The 23,088-nt window shown below is 37.6% G+C and overlaps 1 protein-coding gene across 3 annotated transcripts in view; it reads left to right on the forward strand.

Moving 5' to 3' along the window:
- The window catches only part of ITPR2 (inositol 1,4,5-trisphosphate receptor type 2), a 478,853-nt gene that overhangs the window by 209,172 nt on the left and 246,593 nt on the right, over positions 1-23,088 (forward strand). For all 3 annotated transcript variants that reach the window (XM_029955850.1, XM_029955851.1, XM_029955853.1), the window contains 6 exons: positions 1,398-1,487; positions 1,592-1,717; positions 4,741-4,863; positions 5,526-5,726; positions 7,344-7,595; positions 10,785-10,910. In XM_029955850.1, coding sequence (XP_029811710.1) covers positions 1,398-1,487; positions 1,592-1,717; positions 4,741-4,863; positions 5,526-5,726; positions 7,344-7,595; positions 10,785-10,910 — 918 coding nt within the window. The remainder of the gene's footprint in view (positions 1-1,397; positions 1,488-1,591; positions 1,718-4,740; positions 4,864-5,525; positions 5,727-7,343; positions 7,596-10,784; positions 10,911-23,088) is intronic.

Here is a 23,088-nt window from a genome sequence, read left to right on the forward strand (position 1 = left end):
TTTTTTTTTTTTCTTGGTTTGCAATAATTTTGTGATTTGTCATGGAAATGGCTTGGGACAACATCTGGGGACAAATGAAATTACATTGGTTGTCTTTGCATATTTTTGTCACTTTTCCCTGGGCTTAGATGGGGGAACTATGAGAACCCAACACAATCACTATAATCAGGAGTTCTGTGTGTTATTTGACTCAAGTTGGACCTGACATTCATCCCAGTGCCATTTTGTACATGTTGTAAATCAGGAAGGTAATGAGACCCCGCTCGACTAATTGCTCTCTCTTACAACATGCACTGGCAGTTCTTGCCTTTCTCTGGACACTCTTGTGTGTGTTCTTTCTGCAGTGTCCTTTGGCTACAGTGACTTCGTCACCTAACAAGTGCCCCCCTACCTCCACACATCTCTTATACTTAAATAAATAGTTTTCATCCATCAGGACCTTGGCTTCAACTTAACCTCCTTCATAAAGCTGTCTAAAACTATGGCTATTCTCCCTTTCTCCCTCTAAATAGTGAATTCTGCTCAGTTCAAATCTTTATTTTCATATTTCTCCGTTTTCTTAGACTGTTTTCTCAGTTAGACTGGAAGGACCACATATTCCATTTCTTTTCTATTCTATTTATCTTTGTCTGGTACCAGGCATGTATGAAGTCTTAATATATGCTCATTTATTAAATTATTTGTAACATTTTTATTTAATGATTATGAGAGTTGATATTTGAAATATGTCACTCCCTAGGTTTGTGTTTTTATTGTACTGCTACAAATGATGGTTGTCCCAATGAAATATTTTGGTGTTTCAGGACCTCTTAGTAACCTTTATTAATTTAGTAATTTAAAATGTTATTTTTAATTTAAATTTTATTTCCCTTTCTTCATTTTCATGGTTTTTTACATGCTTGGCTGGCCCCAAGTCATGACTCTTAAGGATGTCATGGTAACCTGCCAGAGAATTCTTGGGTTAGAGTGTCCTTTCCTTCCATCCCTGCAATGTTTTCCCAGCTGTTCTGATAGCTTCTTCACCCTCTTTTTCCCCCTGTGGTTTGTCCCTGATGATAAAATTACACATTTTTATGCCCTGGATATTTCCTATTTCTTCTCCTATAGGCAATATAAAGCAAGGATATATCTTATATATTTAACATGAGGAAATACACTGATAATGTTATGTGTAATATCTTTTCCTTTTTAACTTAACTCTTTAATGATCAGTAATACTGTTTTTCTTGTAATCTGGTGGTTACTGGAAAATGGTAGTTTGCATGACTCTTTCAAACCAAGGAAATTTTATGGGATAAAAAAGCACAAAGGAAACATTTAATCACATTTTATAATGTACTTATTATTTATTACAAAGTTATCTGTGGGATACAAATGCATACTTGTGTTTATTTTAGGAATCAAGCATTTTAAGTCCAGTGCAGGATGGAACCAGGAAACCTCAGATTGACAGCAATAGGGGCAATAACTACCGGATCGTCAAGGAGGTCAGCAGAGGTCCCCCATTTTTATGTAGGCTTATGTTTGCATGGCGGATAGTTTTTGCTTGTGTATATATCTTTTATATTTAATGCTCTTCTTCTTTTTAAAGATTTTGATTAGACTAAGTAAACTCTGTGTACAGAATAAAAAGTGTCGGAATCAACATCAACGATTACTGAAAAATATGGGAGCCCATTCGGTGGTGTTGGATCTTCTGCAGATACCATATGAAAAGGTTAGTTCTTAGTTGCTTGAAATTTTTTTTTTAATTTTGATACGATCTCCTATCATCTATAGCAAAGTTACAAGATTTTTTTTCCCCTGAACTGCTTGAAAGTAAGTTACCGATCTGATCAGCCCTGAGCCCCGTAGTGTGTGCTTCCTGCAGAAAGGACATTCTTCTTTCTACATAGCCACACAGCAACCTTCCAGATCAGGAAGGAGCATGACACGTTACTGCCACTTAATCCTCCGGCACTGGTCACATTTCTCCCATCATCCGAAATGTGTCCCGTTTGATAAAAAGGTCCACTTGAGAAACAGGTGCTGCTTGGAGCTCCTGTGACACTGATACTTTTGAAGACAGACCAGCTCTTTTGAAGACTGTTCCTTAATTTGGGCGAGCTAATGTTCCCTCGTGATTAGATTCAGTTATGCGTCTTTGGCAGGAACATAACAAGTGAGGCTATGTTCTTCCCACCACTTCCTATCAGGAGGCACATGATTCTGATTTTGATCCCATTACTGATGGCTTTCACTTTGATCACTTGATTAAGGCAGTGTCTGCCAGGATTCTCCACTGTGAAGTACTCATTTTCCCTTGGTAATTAATAAGTATTTTGTGGAGAGGCTCTTTGAAACTAAGCAAATATACCATTCTTCATCAGACTTTCAATTTATTTATTCACTTATTTATTTCGATCAGTATAAGCTTGTGGATGCTTTTTATTTAGTAGGTTATTCGAGGCTTCTCTAAGTATCTATTTGATTCTCAGATTGTCCCCTGTCTGCCCAGTGGGACCCCTTTGAGCTAGCTTCTCTGTCCTCTAATATGACGCATCATTCTTTGAGTAGTTCCTTGCTTTTTTGCACATTAAAATGTTCCTAGGTTACCTTGCATTTTTCTTGTTCCAGCTCTGGATTTAGCCATTTCTTTAAGTGGCCCCACTTCTGTCTGGGGAAGTATGGTGTTTAGAAGCAAAGTACTTACTGCTTTTGGGGTTTTGTCCTTTTAGGCCCTCTAAATAGACAAATCTGGGGGACATATAGTGTATTGAAATAGCCATATTAATACTCTATAGTAGCTAATCTTCCATCACTGCTACTGCCTACTGCTCCATGTGATCACCCTCTGCGCCTCTCTCAGGCTCTGATCTCCCCTGAACGCCCCCTCTCAAGGTGGATGCCCATTTATCTCCCAGGTGCCACCATGCCCTGCCAGGCCTCTGCTGATGCAGACGTTCTCCCGACTTGACCTTTCACTCTTTATATAGGCTTGCTCCCCTTTTCAGCTTACTTTTTAACAGATAAGCTTATAAATTCTACATTCCTTAGGTGGCATAATTCATTCAATGCATAGAATGCAATATAGAATTTGTTGAAAGGCAACAAAACGTATTAAATCCTCAGCATTTATTATCCAAATTATTTCATCTTTGATATTGTAACATGGGCATTGGACATGTGATCAAGTCCCTTTTTCTAATAACATAACTGTAGCATTCAGTATTTTACTACTTTATGTTTATAGATTGATTTGCTCAGTTTTAAGAACTGCCTTGTTCAGAAACAAAAAAAGAATGAGATGAGAGTTTCAAAGCAACATCAGATACGATAGTTCTGGCTCTGGTGTTCTGTGTTGGCCAGCTTTTCAATGGGAATTGGGTATTCCTGTGGCTCAAGTCTCTTTGATGTCTTTCATCTATGCCTGGATTACACAAGTGAAAGAAAGTGTTAGTAGATTTTGAATTAAAATTTCCCATTTTTCAGATAGAAAACAAGAAGAGTTCTTATTTCATTTATTCTCTATCTAGTTCAGCATGAGGAAATGGGTCTTTTGGTGATCTTAGGCTGTTTAGTTAGTTATAGATGGCATAAGTTATGGACTCTTAGATTAGGAGAAACAGAAAAAGTTAAGTCATTTATTAAAACTACTATTCAAACTATGACTATGTTATGTTTCTCTGACACTGACTACATGACAGATCAGATAATCAACTACCCAGAAAAAATTTAGGGGGTTCCAGCGATGTTGTTGAAATATGACTTTTAAGGAGAGAACTTTGTATTCTTTGTGAATCTTGAGATTTCATTTTTTATTGAGCTTCCTATAGTGAATGATAGTGTTGTAGGACTTTGGAAAATGACAGTAAATAAGGAAAGCAACATGTGAGTGCATGTGTTAAGAAAGAGGAGGGTCCAAAAAGATTGGGGAAGAAAGGGGTCAGAGAGCAAAGAGGAATGGAAAAATAAAGAGATGGAAATAAGAGACAAAATGCATGGCACGAAGGTGAGGGCAGAGAGCAGGGAAGGGGGGAAGAGTAGAGTTGAGCTGAGATCAGAAATATATATATAAAGTGGAATTTATGGGCAGGGATAGAGAAAAAATGAGTGGGGAAAATAAAGAGACCAGGGACAAGGCAAGAGGATGAGGGATGATGGATGCTCGGAAAAGTAGTAGGAAGGGAAGAATTTGAGAAGGAGGAGAATCTAGAAGGTGGGGGAAAGACGAGAAAACAAGAAAAAGGAATATCCAGATACATGGAAGTACTGGGAAAGAGGGCAAGTCCAAGAGAATGGAGGGATCAGAGGGATTGGGGGTAAAGCAGGGAAGGGAGGGAACAGAGAGGGCGAGGGGGGAGAGAGAGAGAGGAAGGCAGGACAGGTGAGCTGTGGGCACAAAGGCAGAGGAGGAAGATACCACAGCGGGCAGACTTGGGCGAAGATAGTGGGGGAGCAGAAAGGCTAGGGACAAACTGAAACAAAGAGGGGTTGAGAGAGTGGAGCAGAGCAGGTAAGTAATGGAAGGAGAAATAAAGAGAAGGGAAGAAACATCTAGAAGATGGTGGAGATGGGGTGATAAGAGCAAGGTAAGCTGGGGAGGCGTAGAACCAGTAAGGGCATGGAGGAGAGGGAACATAAAACAGGGGCAGAGAGGAAAAAGAGTACATGTGGGAAAGAAGGGTTTTTTTTTTCTCACAACTTTTGGTATTATGGTGTATTTGTTCTTCTGTCTCATTGCTACTCTCTCACTTACAGAATGATGAAAAGATGAACGAAGTGATGAATCTGGCCCATACATTTCTACAGAATTTCTGTCGGGGAAATCCACAGAACCAAGTTCTCCTTCATAAACATCTCAATTTGTTTCTAACTCCTGGTGTAAGTATTTTAGTGACTTCTAATATTTATAGTAAAGTGTCCCTCAAGTTAGTTTTAGCAGCATTGATGAATGAAATTTTACTAGCCTTTACTACCTTATTTTTTTTTTCATTGGGATTCTCTCCCTAAAGGTGAATATGTTTTATTTCCATTAAGGAAACATTTATAGACACTTGAAATATTACATGAATTTTACCTCAAAGTGACAACTTCCTTTATATATATATATATATATATATATATATATATATATAGTTTAATGTTAGGGAAAAAAATATGGTAGAACAAAGGTCTAAGTACAATGCCATGAGTGAGATAAATATGAAAAACTCAAAGGTAAAGTTAACTCTGTAAAATGTGTGTTGGCAGATGTTGGAAAAGAGCTAACTTTGAGTAATAGGTACTTAATCTCAAGAATACCATTGCCAACATGCTGACCTTTATGACAGTTAACTCCTTTTTCCAACTAAATACCTTTGTGAGCTCAGGTTTCTTTTGATGGTGAATGATCTCATTGCATTTCGTAGAAGACTTGCACAGGAAACCCACTATGACTTTGGATAAACTAGAAAACTGCTGGCAAGCCGGGAGATTAGCCTAGGTAGAGTAAGATAGAAAATTGATCACGTCAGACTTACAAGGGCACTTTCCTCCCCGGTTAGCTCCTTGAAGCGGAAACCATGCGGCATGTCTTCATGAACAATTACCATCTCTGCAATGAGATCAGCGAGAGGGTAGTACAACACTTTGTGCACTGCATCGAGACGCACGGCCGCCACGTGGAGTACCTGCGGTTTTTGCAGACGATTGTAAAAGCGGATGGCAAATATGTGAAGAAATGCCAGGATATGGTAATGACAGAGGTATGTTCTCTGTTTGCATTTTTTAATACAGTTTATTGTCACATTGGCTTCCATACAACACCCAGTGCTCATCCTAACAAGTGCCCTCCTCCGTGCCCACCACTCACTTTCCTGTTCTATTTGCCGTTTAAATAGCTTCCCAGAAATACTGGGCTCAAGTAGGTGTTTTCTGTTAACATATAGTGTAGAAAACCACCCACAACAAAGGTTTGGGAAATAATTGAATCCTGACAACTTCAGCAACAAATATACTTTGTTTAAATCTAGTGAAGGAACAGAGTACATGCTGATTTTATAATTTTATAAGAGTTTATTTTCCTTTTTGATCCTTAATGAATTTATGTATTTTAAATGGCAAAACTGTACGAAATGTTATAATTTAGAAGGGAAGTGACACATTTTATATTAAAAATTTTTTCAATATGTAACAAAAGTAGTTTAAACTCTGCTTTCCCACTGCCTTTGATACTCTGTTCCTGAAATATAGAATGGGTATTCTCTGCTACCATTTGTAGAAGGGTTTGAAGGGAATTACATTAATTAATAAAAATTATCCATCGGTGATTTATTATAGGTAGAACCATAGCTATTTAGAGTAAGCTGAGAATTTAAGAAACTCAAGTGTTTGAAGTACCTCATTTATTTTGCCCTCTTCATTGTGATGTTTGACACTGAGTGAGATTTATGCAATGAATAAGTTACTCACCAGGAACCAAGTGGTACTTTGGAGAAATTGAGCCCATTTGGGTAAATCATTGCTCTGTGACCTAATGGTTCTCTAAAGGCCTATATGGATTAAGGCTGCTTTTAACCATGGCTACTGAACAGTTATGTCATAGATTATATTGCTTTGAGGGGATTTTCATAATTATATACTTTAAATTTGGGAAAGGGGGGAGACTTCTATATTGATACAATGTGAGTCCTTCCTGCCCCATAGAAATCTTAAAATTAATTCAGCCTAAAGCTGTGAATTTTAAAAAATTTATTTATTTATTTATTTATTTAGAGGGTGCGAGAAGGGGCAGAGAGAGAGAGAGAGAGGGAGACACCAATCCAAAGCAGGCTTCAGGCTCTGAGCTGTCAGCAGGCTCAAACTCATGGACTGTGAGATCATGACCTAAGCTGAAGTCAGACACTTACCTGACTGAGCCAAGTAGGCTCCCCAAAGTACTTGCTTTTTTATTCTGTCCCTATTGAAGGGGCTGAAGATATTTTATTCTGTTCTAGTAAAATTAGACTTATGGGATTTCCCATGTCTTGGCAATGGCATCTTCTATTTGAAGTAGAGGAAAGTAACTTTATTGAAATATTTTGCAGGTTTAATTTTAGGGGGTAATCACTGGTGAATGATTAACTCTTATCTGTGTCATTTAATTCTTGTCCCCATCCATTTTTCCCCTATCTACCTGGCTGGTTTTGATAGTATTCATAAATAATCACTTGGCACATGACTCGAATCTTTTTAGCACCCTGTCTTGGTACAGTTCTGCTTTTGCAACATTATCTGTCTTTTTACAAAGAGATGCATGTGTTTCCAGATAGACCAAGCCTTTAGAAATAACTGCACAGATGAACATTTGGACTGCTATGTAGATTCTCTTATTATCATTTCAGTTGATAAATGGAGGTGAAGATGTGCTGATATTTTACAATGATAGAGCATCATTTCCCATCCTTCTCCATATGATGTGTTCAGAAAGAGATCGAGGGGACGAGAGTGGCCCCTTAGCTTACCACATCACCCTGGTGGAGTTGCTGGCAGCGTGCACAGAGGGGAAAAACGTCTACACTGAAATCAAGTGTAATTCCCTTCTGCCCTTGGACGACATAGTGAGGGTGGTAACCCATGATGACTGCATCCCTGAGGTAAGCCTGGCAGAAGCTTAGCAGCCACGGAATTGTTATTAATATAAAGTGCATAAGTGCCGAAGTCCCCATACTATTTATAATGAGATAATGTATTTAGTCAAGAAATTGTGCTTAGCTGTGTAATTAGAAAAATTTTAAAGGGCATAAAAAGTATACTTTCTTAGTTCTACAAAAAGCTATGAAAGACGATATATTTTTCAAAGTAGAGACACTGTTGGTTTACTGGAAGCTACTATAGGAGTCTCTTAAATTCTAAGCATATTGATGTGGTAAAACTGAGATTTACTCATGACCTGTGGTGTAGTCCTGAGAATGTAATAGATGCTCCATAAATAATTCACAATCATCAATAGGAGAGGCTAGGATGGTGCAGTGGTATCATCTATTAGACCCTGTAGGTTTACCTTGCCTTGTGGAATCAATGAACTCATGGAAATATGGACATGCATTTTGCTTCATTCACACATCATGTTTTCTTGTCTGTTCTTATTTGGCTGATAATCGGGAAAAACACTCAATAAAAACTGGTTGTCTGCCAACAGGATTAATGAGGGTTCCAGGAATGTACATTGCAATAATGTCTGTCTTTTCTCCTGTTGTGCTGTATTATTGCAAAGTTCATTAATGCGTGATGTATCGCATATGATCTAAATCCAAACATTTTAAATCATAGTAACTTAAGAATGTGTCAGATTAACTCTTTACTTCCAACTAGGCCTTATGTAGTGATGAACTTAAAAATATATTCTTGTGAAATTTTGTGGAATTATTGACACTTCATACCAAGGGTACTTCATGCTTTGATTGGTTTAAAATAAGATGCCAAAGAAAGGACGCATAGTGTCGTGATGAAATTCATGGGTTCTGTCTGTCTTTGAGGCCCTGATTCTGACTGTGCTTCTTTCCACATGCAGTTCTTTCTGACCACACCACTCTGACCTCTTATATTCACCTCCTCCATCTTCATCCTTCGTATGTTGATTCAAGCATTACTTCTTTAAGAAACACTTCCCTGACCTCCCATAATAGAGTCTATAATTTGAAATTTGGCATTTGGATTTTGTTAACACATGCCTGTAGGCTTCACATCCTTTCTCAAGATTATAAGCTTGGTGAGAATAGCAACAAGGTTGTTTCTATTTACCATTATATTGCCCGAACCTAAGTCTATATTTAATAAATATGTTTTGAAGGGTGCCTGGGTGGCTCAGTTGGTTGAGTGTCCGACTCTCGATTTTGGCTCAGCTCAGGTCATGATCTCACAGTTCATGAGATGGAGCCCTGTGAAGTGTTAACAGTGCAGAGTCTGCTTGGAACTCTCTCTGCCCCTCCACAGCTCATGCATGCATGATCTTTCTGTCTCTCAAAGTAAATAAATAAACATTTAAGAAGTATATGTTTTGGGTGAATGAATGAATGAATGAGTCAGAATCCTGGATCTGTTACATCTAGCCTATGTGACTGTTTTCAACAGGTTACTTAACCTTTCTGATCTTCCATTACCAGAACTTTATTTTAGTCTTATTTATTCTGAAGTGTTATTTATTTAAGTAATCTCTACACCCAACATAGGGCTTGAACTCATGACTCTGAGATCAAGACTCGCATGCCTTTCTTTTTTTTTTTTTAATTTTTTAAACTTTTTTTATTTTTGAGAGACAGAGAGAGACAGCTTGAGCAGGGGAGGGTCAGAGAGAGAGGGAGACACAGAATCTAAAGACAGGCGACAGGCTCTGAGCTGTCAGCCCAGAGCCTGATACAGGGCTTAAACCCACGAACTGAGAGATCATGACCTGAGCTGAAGTCAGATGCTTAACTGATTGAGCCACCCAGGTGCCCCAGTTGCATGCTTTTCTGACTGAGCCAGCCAGGTGTCCCAATTTCCACGATTTTTAAGTGCAACAATTACAGTATACATCTGAGAGTATTGTTGGGGGACTAAATTAAGTAAGAAATTACTTCCTTACAAAATGCTGAAGGTATTTGGCATGCAGCAAACAATGGATAAATATAAACCGCTGTCAAGATGGTTAATGATAAGGCACGGAATGGTTCTGCTGACTCCTTTTCCTGTGATCAGTTCTTGACACAGGCCCCTTTCACTGAAGGTTTGTTTTTGACCAGTCAAGTAAAGCTAAACACCGAAGGCATGAAAGCTGGCCCTGTATTCCTTATGCTTCTAACTTGGAGTCAATGAATCCTTGAAATCATTTACATGATTTTGTATGTATCTGCATTTTGGGGGGAGGTTTATAGCATACATCACATTTTCATCAAAAAGAAAGAAAGAAAAGAAAAGAAAAAGAAAAAATGCTGTCCTACACAGTTTAGAAGCACTATATGTTGGTGAGTTTCAGTCCTTTATGAGGCATTTTGTTAAATATGGGAGGGAATTTTACTACATCTTAAAATAATGTATTTTTTTCTCAAACTGTGGGCCTGTTTCTTCTCAGAAATAGTAATTTAAATATTTCTTAAATGGCCAAATACTATTAATGGATTTAAACATTATATTAGAACCCTCTTGGTTGCAAAGTATGGAAACCTAACTTAAACTGTTTAAATTAAAAAAGGGGAATTTTACTGGCTCCAATATGTGGAAATTTGAAGAATAGTTCTTCTGATGAGTCAAGATATTCAAACAATGTCAGAATTCTTTCTGTCTCTTCATTTCTTTTCCTTTGTGGTTTTGCATCATTCTCTTCTTCTGAGCTTACTTGTCTTTCACATGTCTAGAGAACATGGCTTCTTGGAGTTCAGGTTTACCTTGTTCTACTTTAGTAATAAGAGAGAGAGAAAGACAGAGGGAGAGCGAGAGAGAGAATGACAGAGCTAGAGAGAGAAAGACAGAGAGAGAGAAAAGGAGAGGGAGAGGAAGGAAGACGGAAAGGGAGCACATTTGACTCTTCAGTGTCTCAGATACGATGGACTTGGTTTAAATCAAGTGTACTTTTTCACACCAATCACGGGGCCCAGGAGAACAGGCTGCTAGGTCCTGTGTTTACCCTTGGTCAAGGGCTAGAGTGTTTTAGGAAAAGAAGGGAAATGGGAATGCTTTCTAGGTAGACACAACACATGGTATAACCCACGATAGTCACTAACATAGATTTTATTACCTTTTCGTAATTGACATTTGAAATGAACAATCAAGAAAACTCACTTTTTTTGTATTTGAAACTTGCACAGGTTAAAATTGCTTATGTAAATTTTGTTAATCACTGTTACGTGGACACAGAAGTGGAAATGAAAGAAATCTACACAAGTAACCACATTTGGAAATTATTTGAGAACTTCTTGGTGGATATGGCAAGGGTGAGTTACACTTTCATCCTTAAGTACTACTGCATGTTTAGTTAGGCTTTTGATATATATTTTGATGAGATGGTATCAGAGATCTGGATGAAAATTTGGGATTAAACACAGCAACTTTGGATGTACTCCATTACATTAAAAAAGTTATGAATCTCAAGATTGTGAGATTTAATGAGTTCAGATACACAGAATACCCAGTATAGTGTGTGTATATAAACACAGTGTTCATTTTTATTGGTTTGTTATTAAATGGAATTTTAGTGGCATTTTTACATTGGTTAGGGAAGATATTGGCAGAGGTCAATTTGTATTCATCCTCTTAACATGGATGCAATTATGAACCCTAGACAGAAGAGATCTCAGGAAGCCTTGACCGGTGCTTTCAGACAGATAGGCACTTGACCAGACTACCCAGGGCTCAGCATTGCTCAGTGTTGCCTATTCAGAGTTTTCCTTAGGAGAGTGGTAATTGAATCATCTGGTATTTTCACTCGTCAGTCAAAATATATTTTGTTTTTTTTTACTGAGTCTATTTCCTCTTGTTTGGCTTCTGGTGGGCCTTGGAGAGGACATATGGAGCTAGTTGGTATTTTCTAGATATTGTCCAGCATATGTTTTCAAGTAAAATTGAGTAAATGAATGGACAAATGAAGAAAGGAAAGAAGGAATCTTCTATATAGGCAGCACTTAATTTTATTTAGTTTATCCTAGCACGCCCCTGCCCCTGCTTTTGGCATGTTGAATTGTCAAAACATACAATATTTTATCTTCTCTAGTTTTCCTTTGAAGTCATGGGATATAATGTTTAAATAAGCGTTTCACTAACAGAAGATAGCACATAGATAATCTCTAAAACTATGATGACTTACGGTGGGCTGGCCCAGTGTTTTGGCTCTCTACATTCCTGAGTGCTTTCTGTAGGCCACATTTAGATACAGTTAGAAGAGAGGGATTTATGAGACCATTTTGCCATTATAAGAATGGATGCTGACTGTTATCCACTAGCCTATGCCCCCCTACAACCCTTTCTGGAAGGAGGGAAGACAAAGCGGGTATAATAAGACATCGACTACAGATTCAGATATCTGAGAGCAATCTTGGAAAATAAAATAAATCATATATTATTCCAGTCCAGGACTCTTTTATTCAGTCAGAGTTTGCAGGTGAAGTGTGCTTATTTTACCTTGGATGTGGTATGGTATGAGCTAACTCTACTACGCTCATGCATGTGTGGAGTAAGGCAGTTCCGATTTTACTTCATTTCTACAGAAGGAAAAGCCACTCATTACCTTTGTCAGGTAACCAGCACTTGTGGAGAAATCATCTTGTTTTATACAGGACTTTTGTACCACTCCTATTAACCCCCATGTCCTTGTGAAAGCGCTTGTGTCTCACGGCTGCACGTGCAGGAAGATATTAAAGAGATTATAGATGGAATTGCAGAGTTGCATGGTGCCACAGACTAAAGATAAGCTTGAAAAGACCAAGGTCACATTCTAAGCAGCATGAACTGCAAAGCTAAAAGGATTTTTATTTTTTAAACCATAGAAAGCTGATGGTAACTGCCACTGGGTATGCCACCTTGGAAACACCCTTTCCATTGATGGATTCATAAGGCTAAGACATGTATATTCTTTTTTTGTTTGTTTTCAAAGCATGCCTGCCAGGAAGGGTTTTTATTTTAACTATTTTGATTAAGTAGACAATTAATGTGATTTGTTATAAAGCCTTGAGGGGAGTTTTGAGATCTATTTAGTCTATTCAGTCATTATATCTAACTACAACAGCTTAGCTATATTGCAAAAAGCACTGTTTTTATTACCTTTGTTTTCCTCTTATTTATATTTTGAAACAGCAGCTCTCTTATCCCCTCACCAAGAACGACAGGGAGGCACCCTTCCTGTTTCAAAGAAGGGACAGGAAACGTGACTTTTCCATAATAGGGCTCTTTTTCCCCTTGAAGAAAAATGAAGGAGCTACCTCATACTCAAATCCAAACACAAAAATTTGTTTAAATAAGGAGAGGTGGCCTTCTAGGCAAATTTCCAGTTGAGTAGATCAGTAGTTCTTAAACTTCAGTGAGCATCAGAATTATCTGGAGGGTTTGTTAAAGCACAGATTACTGAGCCCTACCTCAGAGTTTCTGACTCAGTAGATGTGAGTCTTTACATTTTTAACAAGTTCCCAGCTGCTGGTCCAGGGACTACACTTTGGGAACAACTGGAGTAGAACATAGTAGTGTAAGAGTAGGTACTTCAGAGGCATTAGGCAGACCAGAGTTCAATTCCAGATTCTGCCTCTTCCTAGCTCGGTTCCCCTGAGCAAAGTACTCACTCCTCTGACTCTGAGTTTCCTTATTTGTAAGATGGATATAATAACACATCCCTCACAGAGTTACCAGGAGGATGCAGTATGATGATGTGTATAAAGCTTTAGCACATGTGTGGCACTTACTAAGAGAGCTGGTAACATCATCTGTTTCATCCAAATCATGGTAACATCGCTCCTATCATTGTAAGGTTATATATAGCCTTTAAAGCAATTGCAACAAGCTTCCTCAATACTTATGCCAAATTATAATATTGAGGGTAAATCATAATGTTGAGGATGACCAAGAGGAAGACCTACCAGCACAGGTAAAAACCAGAAACCATGCCTGTGAAACAGGACACGCACAATAATGACTTGACATAGAGATGGGCTAAATTCACATGTTCCCCAAAAGCGATGAAGTTAGAGCAGCTGATTGACATCAGTGAGAAATGGTGGAGGTAATGTGGAGGGAATGTATGTGGCAGCTTGGACCTGAAGAATCATAGGATCTTAAGGTTGGAAGAGACTGGCAGTCATCTAGTTCACAGTCTTCAGCACCTGCCTGTGTATTCCCAGTAACAATGATCTCACTATTTTTTTTTTGAGACAGCTGCATAACTTTAATTGTTAAAATTAATAAGATTAATTTGCTAGCATAGAGTGACTTGCCTCTCTAGAAGCAAGAGCTGGGAAGTCTGCTGGGGCCTAATCCAGTTCTTTTTTTCATAACAGCTCCTCAGATTTGTTATGACAGCTCATGTCTTTCAGTGGGGCCTCTTCTGATATGGTTTCTGGGCTCCTTACGGTTTTCAATATGCTTTTGGGTTCTTGCGAACTTGTCAGTGCTTAAAAGTATGACGTTTGGGATGGAACCCAGTGTTTCAGCCAGGGTCTGGCCAGCATAAGGCAGATGAGTATTTTAGTAGAAGTTTGGAGAACAGTCTTATTTAAAAGGCAAATGAAATGAAATATTAATATGGAGAGGCATTTGTACCACCTGCCACCTTTCTCTTCATGTTTCTCTGGAGTCATTTCTACCAGGTTTGTTTAGTTTGCTCTGGGGTAAAGCTCTCTAAAGAGTCTTATTTTTAAAAAATATTTATTTATTTATTTATTTATTTATTTATTTATTTATTTATTTATGAGAGAGTGGGCGAGTAGGGGAGATGGGCAGGGGGAGAGAGAGAGGATCTTAAGCTCAATTCCTTGGCTCTGGGGGAGAGAGAGAGGATCTTAAGCTCAGTTTCTTGGCTCTGGGATCATGACCTGAGCCAAAATCGACAGCTGGATTCTCAACTGACTGAGCCACCCAGGTACCCCTAAAAAGTCTTTATTAGTATCTTTCATATTCTTGTATTCTTCACCCCCTTGTCTTTTATTTTGTTAAGACCCATGTAAGAAAATCTTTCTGAAAAACCTTTTTTAATAAACTGGTGCTAGGCTCCACATACTTAATTCCATTCTGATTTCCTGAACAACAGCATCCGTGTTCTGTAAATGCACCATATTTAGGCAGGCGGCAGACAGACTCATGAAAAGCTGTTGTAATAGCAGCTCACTTTGGTCTATGTTCCAGTGTGGGTAAAATTGGCATCTGTAGAGCAAAAATGCTTTCCTTTGCAGAGTCAAGGGATTTGGGTCATTATTAGAAAGCACGTGAAGAGGAGTGGACTGTGGTCAATGGTAGCTCCAGACTGTATTTTTATTTTTGAAGAAGTTTCCAATTTTGCTACCCATTTCAAGAGTTTTCTAGTGACCAACCTTACTCTAAGTGATGTTTTGGCAGAATGAAATTAAACCAAGAGATAACTTAGAGGTGCCCCTAATGCACTGTCATGTCATTGTCTCATCAATCACTGCTTAACAGGACAAATTGGAGTATTTTATTTTCAAATAGTGAGCCATTTCTGCCCTTTACTTAGCTTACCAAATGTGTTGGAAGTAGGAATAAAGGTGAAATTTATATGCACTTTGAACCTCACTTTACAAATTCTTTAATTTGACAGAATTGAGTAAGTTTGCTTGATGATCTGATTCTAGAGTTTTCTTGGCTTTCTTAAGCTGAAGGAGCTATTGACAGTCTTATGTTAAAGGATGTTTTTAATATGGCCTTATTAGCTGGCATTGCAGGGAAGTGAAGAGTAGAGAGGACTCTGTAAACCTTATCCTCTGTGTGGCACTTTTCCTTCAGTTGTAATTTTATTTTTCTCCTCAACATTCAGGCCAAGTTATATCAGTGTCCACATGGAATGAATGCGTGTTTGGCTATTCTTGATTATATTGGTTGGTCCCTGTGCTGCATCCTACTTTCTGCTCCTCAGGTCATTAACAGCACTTATCATAGTTGATCAATTCCTTCCTGACACACTTCTTCACTTGGCTCCCAGGATATTATTTTCATTCTCTTAGCCCCCCTTCTTATTGCCCACTCTTTCTTAAATTGTTTTTATTTTAATTTTTTTAACATGTATTTATTTTTGAGATAGAGAGACAGAGCATAAGGAGGGGAGGGGCAGAGAGATAGGGAGACACAGAATCCAAAACAGGCTCCAGGCTCTGAGGTGTCAGCACAGAGCCCAATGTGGGACTTGAACTCATGAGCTGTGAGATCATGACCTGAGCTGAAGTCGGCTGCCCAACCGACTGATCCAGTCACCTCTCTTAAGTTGTTTTTAAAAGTATTTTAATGTTTTTATTTATTTTTGAGAGAGCATTTGGCTCAAAGTACTTGGTTATTTATTTTTTTTAGTGTTTTTTTTTTTTTTTTTTTATTTCTGAGAGAGAGAGAGGCAGAGTGTGAATGGGAAAGAAGAGGAGAGAGAGAACACACACACAATCTGAAGCAGGCTCCTGGCTCTAAGCTGTAGACACAGAGCCTGATGCAAGGCTTGAACTCACAAACCACGAGATAGTGATCTGAGCTGAAGTTGGACGCTTAACGGACTGAGTTATCCAGGTGCCACTTTCTTAAGTTTTTTTGCTCTTTCCTCTGAATCTTTCCAGCTTCTAAATGTTAGAATGTTCCAGACTCAACATTGGACTTACTCCCTTCTATTTACAGTCACTTGATTGCTGGCCTCATCATTCTCCATCCCTAATACCAGGCTGATTAACTTTGGATCCTTCTGATATCTAGTCTCATAGATCGAACTGCCCGTATGACATCTCCACTTGGGCATCTAACCTCAAGCTCCTCGTTTACTCCTATGCCCCACTAAAAATTAATTCCTTCTCAAGCTTTTTGCATCTCATCAAATGGTAATTCCATTATTCATTCTAGGCATTTGAGCAAAAAATCTTGGTGTTATCTGTAAATTTTGTTTTCTTATACTCTAAATGCATTCCTTAAGCAAATTCTACAAACTCTAAAATATTCAAAATATGGCTACTTCTGAACACTTCTGTCACTACCACCTTTCTCCAGGGTTCCTTTAACTCTTGTCTGGATTATTGCAGTAGCCTCATCACCTCTTACCCTCTTTCTTCATCTATTCCCTGTACAGCAGCCATAATGATTAAAAAGAAGAAGAATATTGGCTCAGGTCACTCCTCTGCTTAGATTCCTCCCAAAGTAAAGCATCTACATGATTTGGCCTCTCCTCTGTTTACCCCATGTCCACTTAATTTTCCCTAGCTAGCTCTCTGTTCCCTCTACCGGCCGTCTTGCTGCTCCTCAGATATGCCAAACACACCTTTACGGCTGCCTCGGATGCACTGGTTTTCCAGGTATCTTCCAGACCTCTTTATGTTCCTACTCAAAGTCTTCCAAGAGCGCTTCACTCACCACCCTCTGAGTAGCAACTTCTCCCCTCTCCTCCCCTCTTCACGTGCTCCAGGTTTCTTCACAGAACTTACCCTCACGTGAAAACTTTATATGTATTTGTCTTTGTTTCTACTGAAACAAACAAAGGGCAGGGGTTTTGTTTGCTTCATTGCTGCACACCTGACCTAGAAAGAGTTTCACACATAGTAGATACTCAGTATGTATTTGTGGCATAAATAAATAAATGTCCACTGAGGTGAAGAATATTAAAGAAGTGAATTGGAAAACAAAGTGAGTATAGTTTTAGCATAGAATTAAGGGGATGCATCAGTGGGATGAAATAGGCATAAACGGAATTTTTACATATGTACAATATTAATATATAATAAAGAAATTGTTACCCAAGAGTAAGGAAGTGATTAGTTATTTTCAGGGATGAGCAGGCTTTTTCTGTAAATGGCAGGGTAGTTAGTATTTCAGCTTTCAGGCCACATCACAACAGTTTTAACAATTACTAAAGGGAAAGGAGCCTCAGACAACATATAAGTGAATGGATATGGCTAGATTTGGCCCATGTGCTGTTGTTTACTTACCCCTGGGTTATTAAAATAATAATGTAAGCTCCATTAAGGTAGTGATTCTTATATATTTAATTCATTGATAGGTCCCAAGTACATAGGACATTCTTGTCATGGAATAGGCATTCAACAAAAATCATTGATTTGAACTAAATCAAAATGACATTTGAGGACACTGGCTATTTGGGGTGAAATGAACTCTGCTCCTAAACTAAGTCATATAATAGCACAAATTGCAATTAGATTAAGATTTTAGAGATAAATGTGAAAGAATAAAAACAGAAGGAAATATAGGTGGATATTTATCTAAAGATGAGAAAGTTCTTCTTAAGCATAAAAGCAGCGAATGAGAAGAGCTAAGGATAATAACAGAATTTTCACTATTTGAAAATTTCAAATTTAAGGACATAAAAACATCACACATAGAAATTAAAAAATCAAAATAGAAGAAGTTACTCAATTTTTTAAAAAGGCTTAAGTAATCTTTACATAAAGAACTTCTTTGTCTAGGTAAGAAAAGCACTCAGAATTTAATAATGAAATGGTCAAGACCCAGGCATTCATGATTTATAGAGGAGGAAATATAAGTAAGCCCCTGAAAAAATAGTCAACTGCTAATAATTTTTTTTAAATACAAAGAAAAATGAGATCCATTTTCTGACTATCAAAGTTGTAAGGGCAAAAAGATAAAAGTAAAGAAATAATATTAAATGTTGGTTCACATACTTTCCTCATGAGAATGTAAATTTATGCTGTCTTTCTGAAAAGCGTTTTGGTAATACATTAAAAGAAACCTTCATACCTTTTTAGTGTGTCAAATAATTTACCTTCCAAGAATCTGTCCTTAGGAAATAATTAGAAATGGTATCAAGGATTTATGGTCAAAGAAGTTCAACATGCTTTTATAATAATATACAGTAGGAAATAGTTTCAAAATTTAATAATAGAGAAATAGTTCAATAAATTATGATATATCTATAAGATTGATGTTACAGAGTCATTGAGATTATTTTTTTGAGAATTTTTAATAACGTGGGAAGGTCCTAATGGTTGAATGATGAGTATGAGAAGGAGAACACAAAACTGGCTACCTAGAATAATTTCAGTATTGTAAAATCTACATGATAGAGTGGAAGGATTAGAAGAAAGGATTCTGAGAGGTTAACCATGGTTTTATCTAGATTTTTGTATTGTGGATAATTTTTTCTTTCCATTTTGTGCTTTCCTATATTTTTTCAGGGTTCCTACAATTAATACATACTGATATTAAGAAAAATATGTTTTTAACAAATGAGTTTAGAATTCTAAAAAGCCAAGTGAGTGTATCAACTGATGCCTCACCTAAAAAGGAAGTGTAGAAAGCAAATGTTTAGAAGATTTGACCTCATGAATAAAGGATTGAAAATGAAAATAAAAATGTGTTGTCACCTCGCTATATAGAGGAACATGTTTACTCTGCATGAGGAATACAAAAACGATCCCTAGGACTTGTGCTCCTTGGTCTGTGTGATCCCAGTGTTACTGGCACTAGAGCTGCCCTGTCCTATAGGGTAGCAACTTGCTGCGTCTAAAATTAAATTTTAATTAGGCAAAATTAAATCAAATAGAAAATCCCCTTCCTCAATAGCACCAACCACCTTTCAAGCACCCAATAGGCATGTGAGTGGAACATCACAGAAACAGACCCATCATTGCTGAAGGTCCTACTGGACAATGCTGTTCTGGCATATAGTAACGTATTTACCCCATCTGTCATCTTTGGAGGAATAGCAGTCACATCTAGAGCCGAAGGGAGAAGGGACATTATATATGCAAGGGGAAAAATGTTAGACATAATTATGTCTTGAAATGTTGCTTAATACTTGTTTTTCAGCAAATGATATTATACCTACTGTGTGCTGAGGGCCTGCATGTGCAGTGGTGAGCAAATCAGACTAGTTTCTGGTGTCCAGGGACTTATATTCTACTGGTGAACTTGATTTTCACTTGCTCTTTCCCTCAGAAGCCTCGCGGGCTGTTTCCTCCCTCTCTTCAGTTTTTTATTAAAATGTCACCTTATCCAGAGAGGTCCCCCAAGGAAGTTATATAAAATAGTGATCCTCAGTTGTACCCATTCCTCCTGTAGCATGAAAAAGGAGCTGTACCCCTCCCTGTGCAGCCTGCCCTTATTTTTCTCCAGAGTCTTCTATCTGCACTGTTTTCCCCTTATGTTATATATTTATTAGTTTGTCTATTGTGTGTCTTTCTTGATTAGAATAAGAGCTCTCCTAGATTAGGGGCTTTGTTTTGTTGGGTTCACTGTTCTAACTCCTAATCTAACACTTAACTTCCATTTAAATAATAATAGTTTAATAATTTAAACAAATGACCTGAAAAATAATAATACATGGAGTTCAAGATTGCTTTAATATTTTATAGTATTTTACAAATATTTTTAAAATAATGACACATGGAATATACCAGAGGTATTTAAATAGTAATTAGTGACATGCTAACAGACAAACCTCCAGCAACCTAAGAGTGAGAAGAAAGTGCTCTTCAGTAGGTGTTTGGAAGACAATCAATATGGGAAAATTTGATCAGAATCCACAAATCAAGTCACTACAACAGCAAACTCCCAGATAGCCTAAAGAGTTAAATGGTAGTCAGGATGTGTACAGGTGTGAAGAAAGACTCCAGTAAAAAACTAGAACACCATGTATAGAATATCCTTTTCTTTTGTGGAAGGAAATTTCTTTCTTCATTATGTTAAATAAATAGACATGCTCTAAATGAAAAAGCTCAGAGTTCTGAACTGAATGCTAAGAATGATTTGACACAATGAGATGTAATGGAATGAACATTCTAAATAAAAAATCAGAAAATAGATGTGAAATGACAATCAAAAACAGCTTATTATGAAAAATATGTTAAAATGATACACACTGTATCAATCTTTATCCAGGTCTTATTTAAAGTATTTAGAGGATTTGAATCATCTGTACTTTACAAAACAGGCATGAAAGGATGACATGGGAAGAGTCAAGCCTCATTAGCAATGTCAGAAACAAAATAACTTTTAGGTGTCATTAAATGGGCAAAAATAATGATAATTTACTGGTAGAACAGTCTGTTTCGGCAGGAACCAGCTGGCATACTCCAGGAGATGCGGGCCAAGAAGGCCCAGGGGAGTGCCCAGGAATTGGGAACAATGCGAAACGGTTTGCCCCCAGGCCTGGAGGGGCAAGGGCAGTGCATTGTTACTGGAGACACCGCAGAAGGGCTCACTGGGGGCTGTCCCCAGGGATGCAGCCACTGCTGAAGCCTCTGTGAGAAGGAGATTGGAGAGGGGTTGGAGGCCGCAGCCTGGGAGGTACCTGACTTCCTTCCCTTCCACTCTGTTCTCCTGGTAGTGCCCCACATCAGCTGAGCCTAGCCGAAGGCTGAACACAAGAGCTGGTTGGTATTAACGAGGGTACATCTTATGTATCTACAAAAAGGTCCTTGATAGCATTATAAGTTTATTATTTTAGAGGATCAGCCCAGGAACCTATGCATCCTCATCTGGTGATTCCTCTTTTGGTGGAATATACCCCCAAAATCTGAAAGTAAAAATAATAATGTCGCACAATTCTTTATGGTTGCAAAAAAATTGGGGAGAAATCACACAAAAGACTAGCAAGAAGGAATAACCAAGAAAATAAGAAAATAATTTGCATTTTTGGTTATGTATACCTGAGGGATACATGATGGCACATTAAAATGACAGAATAAATATAACCTTTTAAAGAAAGTGTTCCAAGAATGATGTGGGTGTGCTTTATAGGAAATAAAGGTATGTGAATAATATGTGCAAATAGATTAACACTTTGAAAATACATGAATTACACATAAAATTTCATTTAATGTGATATCATTTTTTGATTTATTTCCAGTCTTTCCTCCAATAGGAATGAGGCAGTAAAAATTAATGAAAGGATAGAGAAATACGGTTATATTTTGAGTTCTTTTTTTTTCCTAGAAAGTTTTATAGAGTTTTAGTAAGAAAAGTGTCTTCTTACATCTCTTGACTATCCATGTTATTACAAGGTAGGATGCAAGGTTCTAGAGGTATAAAAATGTTATCTTTCATATGAGGCAGAAGAAAGATCTTGAAAAATTATTTGAATGTCTTGTTCAAATGAATTGAGGAATAGATTCCAGTCCGTTCTGTAAACCCAGACTTTTCATTACCCAGGATTTTGAGGAAAGTCTTCATATAGAAATAGATTAATTTTACTAATCCACGGGCTAAAGCAAATTTCTGAGAGGCTGTTTAACAAATGTCCACTTGCAGGCAATTCAGTGCGGTACTGTAACAGCTCTGGAGAGCCCTGCACTACTGTGTGAAATGTCACCGGATGTGGAAGAAGGTTATTTGGGCTGGTAATGGTAGAGTTGGTCTGCTACCTTTTCAACTTTAATATATTTTTATCTTACAAATCAGAAATTTTCAGTAAAAAAGCCAGTACTGGGAAGATACCAAACGAAATAAATTCTACTGCGTATCCATCATGGGAAAACTAATTTTATATTAGTTCTGGGATCACATTCAATCTTAGTCCTTATGTTCGACAAATATAGCCTAACCCAACGTTAACCTGAAACAGCATAGGAGTCTTTTTATTCTTTCTTATTCTTTCATTTTTAAAATTAATTGAATTATTCATTTCCCAAGTATTTACTGAACATGTTATTTATGCCAGGTATTATGTTATATGCTGGAACACTAACCAAAAGATTACATAACTTGACATAATTTATTTCCTTTAATTGCACTGTTTTCTGCAGTAGCTGTGAGTTAGTTCTAATGCAACCCTGTCAGGTAGTTGCCACGTAATAGATGAGGAAAAAATGAAGAACCCTGATGGGAAGTGACTTAGAAGGAAAACAGTCTCTGTGCCCTTTCTATTACCTCCACTCGGCAAATACTGTTATTTTCTAAACCAAAACACTGGGACATACATTTGAGAAGGGAATTTTTCTGTTTTGTGAACTTACTTGTGTGAAAGGTTTTAAAGCAATATCAAATTAAATTATACTTACTTATTCTTTTGATTAATCACCTTACTGAAAAGAAACAAATGACGTAGAAATTTGGATTGTATAAGAACATCCGGAACATCTGGCCGCCATGTTTCCCACCATCACTTTGTGAATATTTAAACACTGTTACTCTGCCTCAGGTTCTCACACCCTATGCTTTCCTCCCTGCCACTTTTTTGTTCTTTTTATCTTCAGGTTTCTTTTTGTTACCCAGCTTTTTTTTCCCCATTTGTTTTTAATAATGTATCTTTGCAATTTGTCTCCCCAAACATACTTGGAAATTTGTAGTTTGTTTTACAAAATGAGCAATTTCTGCCTCATTTAATCACATAGAAAGAGCCGGGCAGGAACCAGGCTTGAGTTCTTTTCTGATTTATCCTTAGCACAAGAATTATCTCTTCTTGCTTAGCCTACTTGAAGAAGGAACCATACAAAGAGGTACACTTCCATGCTTCCCAGT

This window comes from Suricata suricatta, chromosome 10 (genome assembly GCF_006229205.1).
Source record: "Suricata suricatta isolate VVHF042 chromosome 10, meerkat_22Aug2017_6uvM2_HiC, whole genome shotgun sequence".
In the NCBI taxonomy this organism is placed as follows: Eukaryota; Metazoa; Chordata; class Mammalia; order Carnivora; family Herpestidae; genus Suricata; species Suricata suricatta.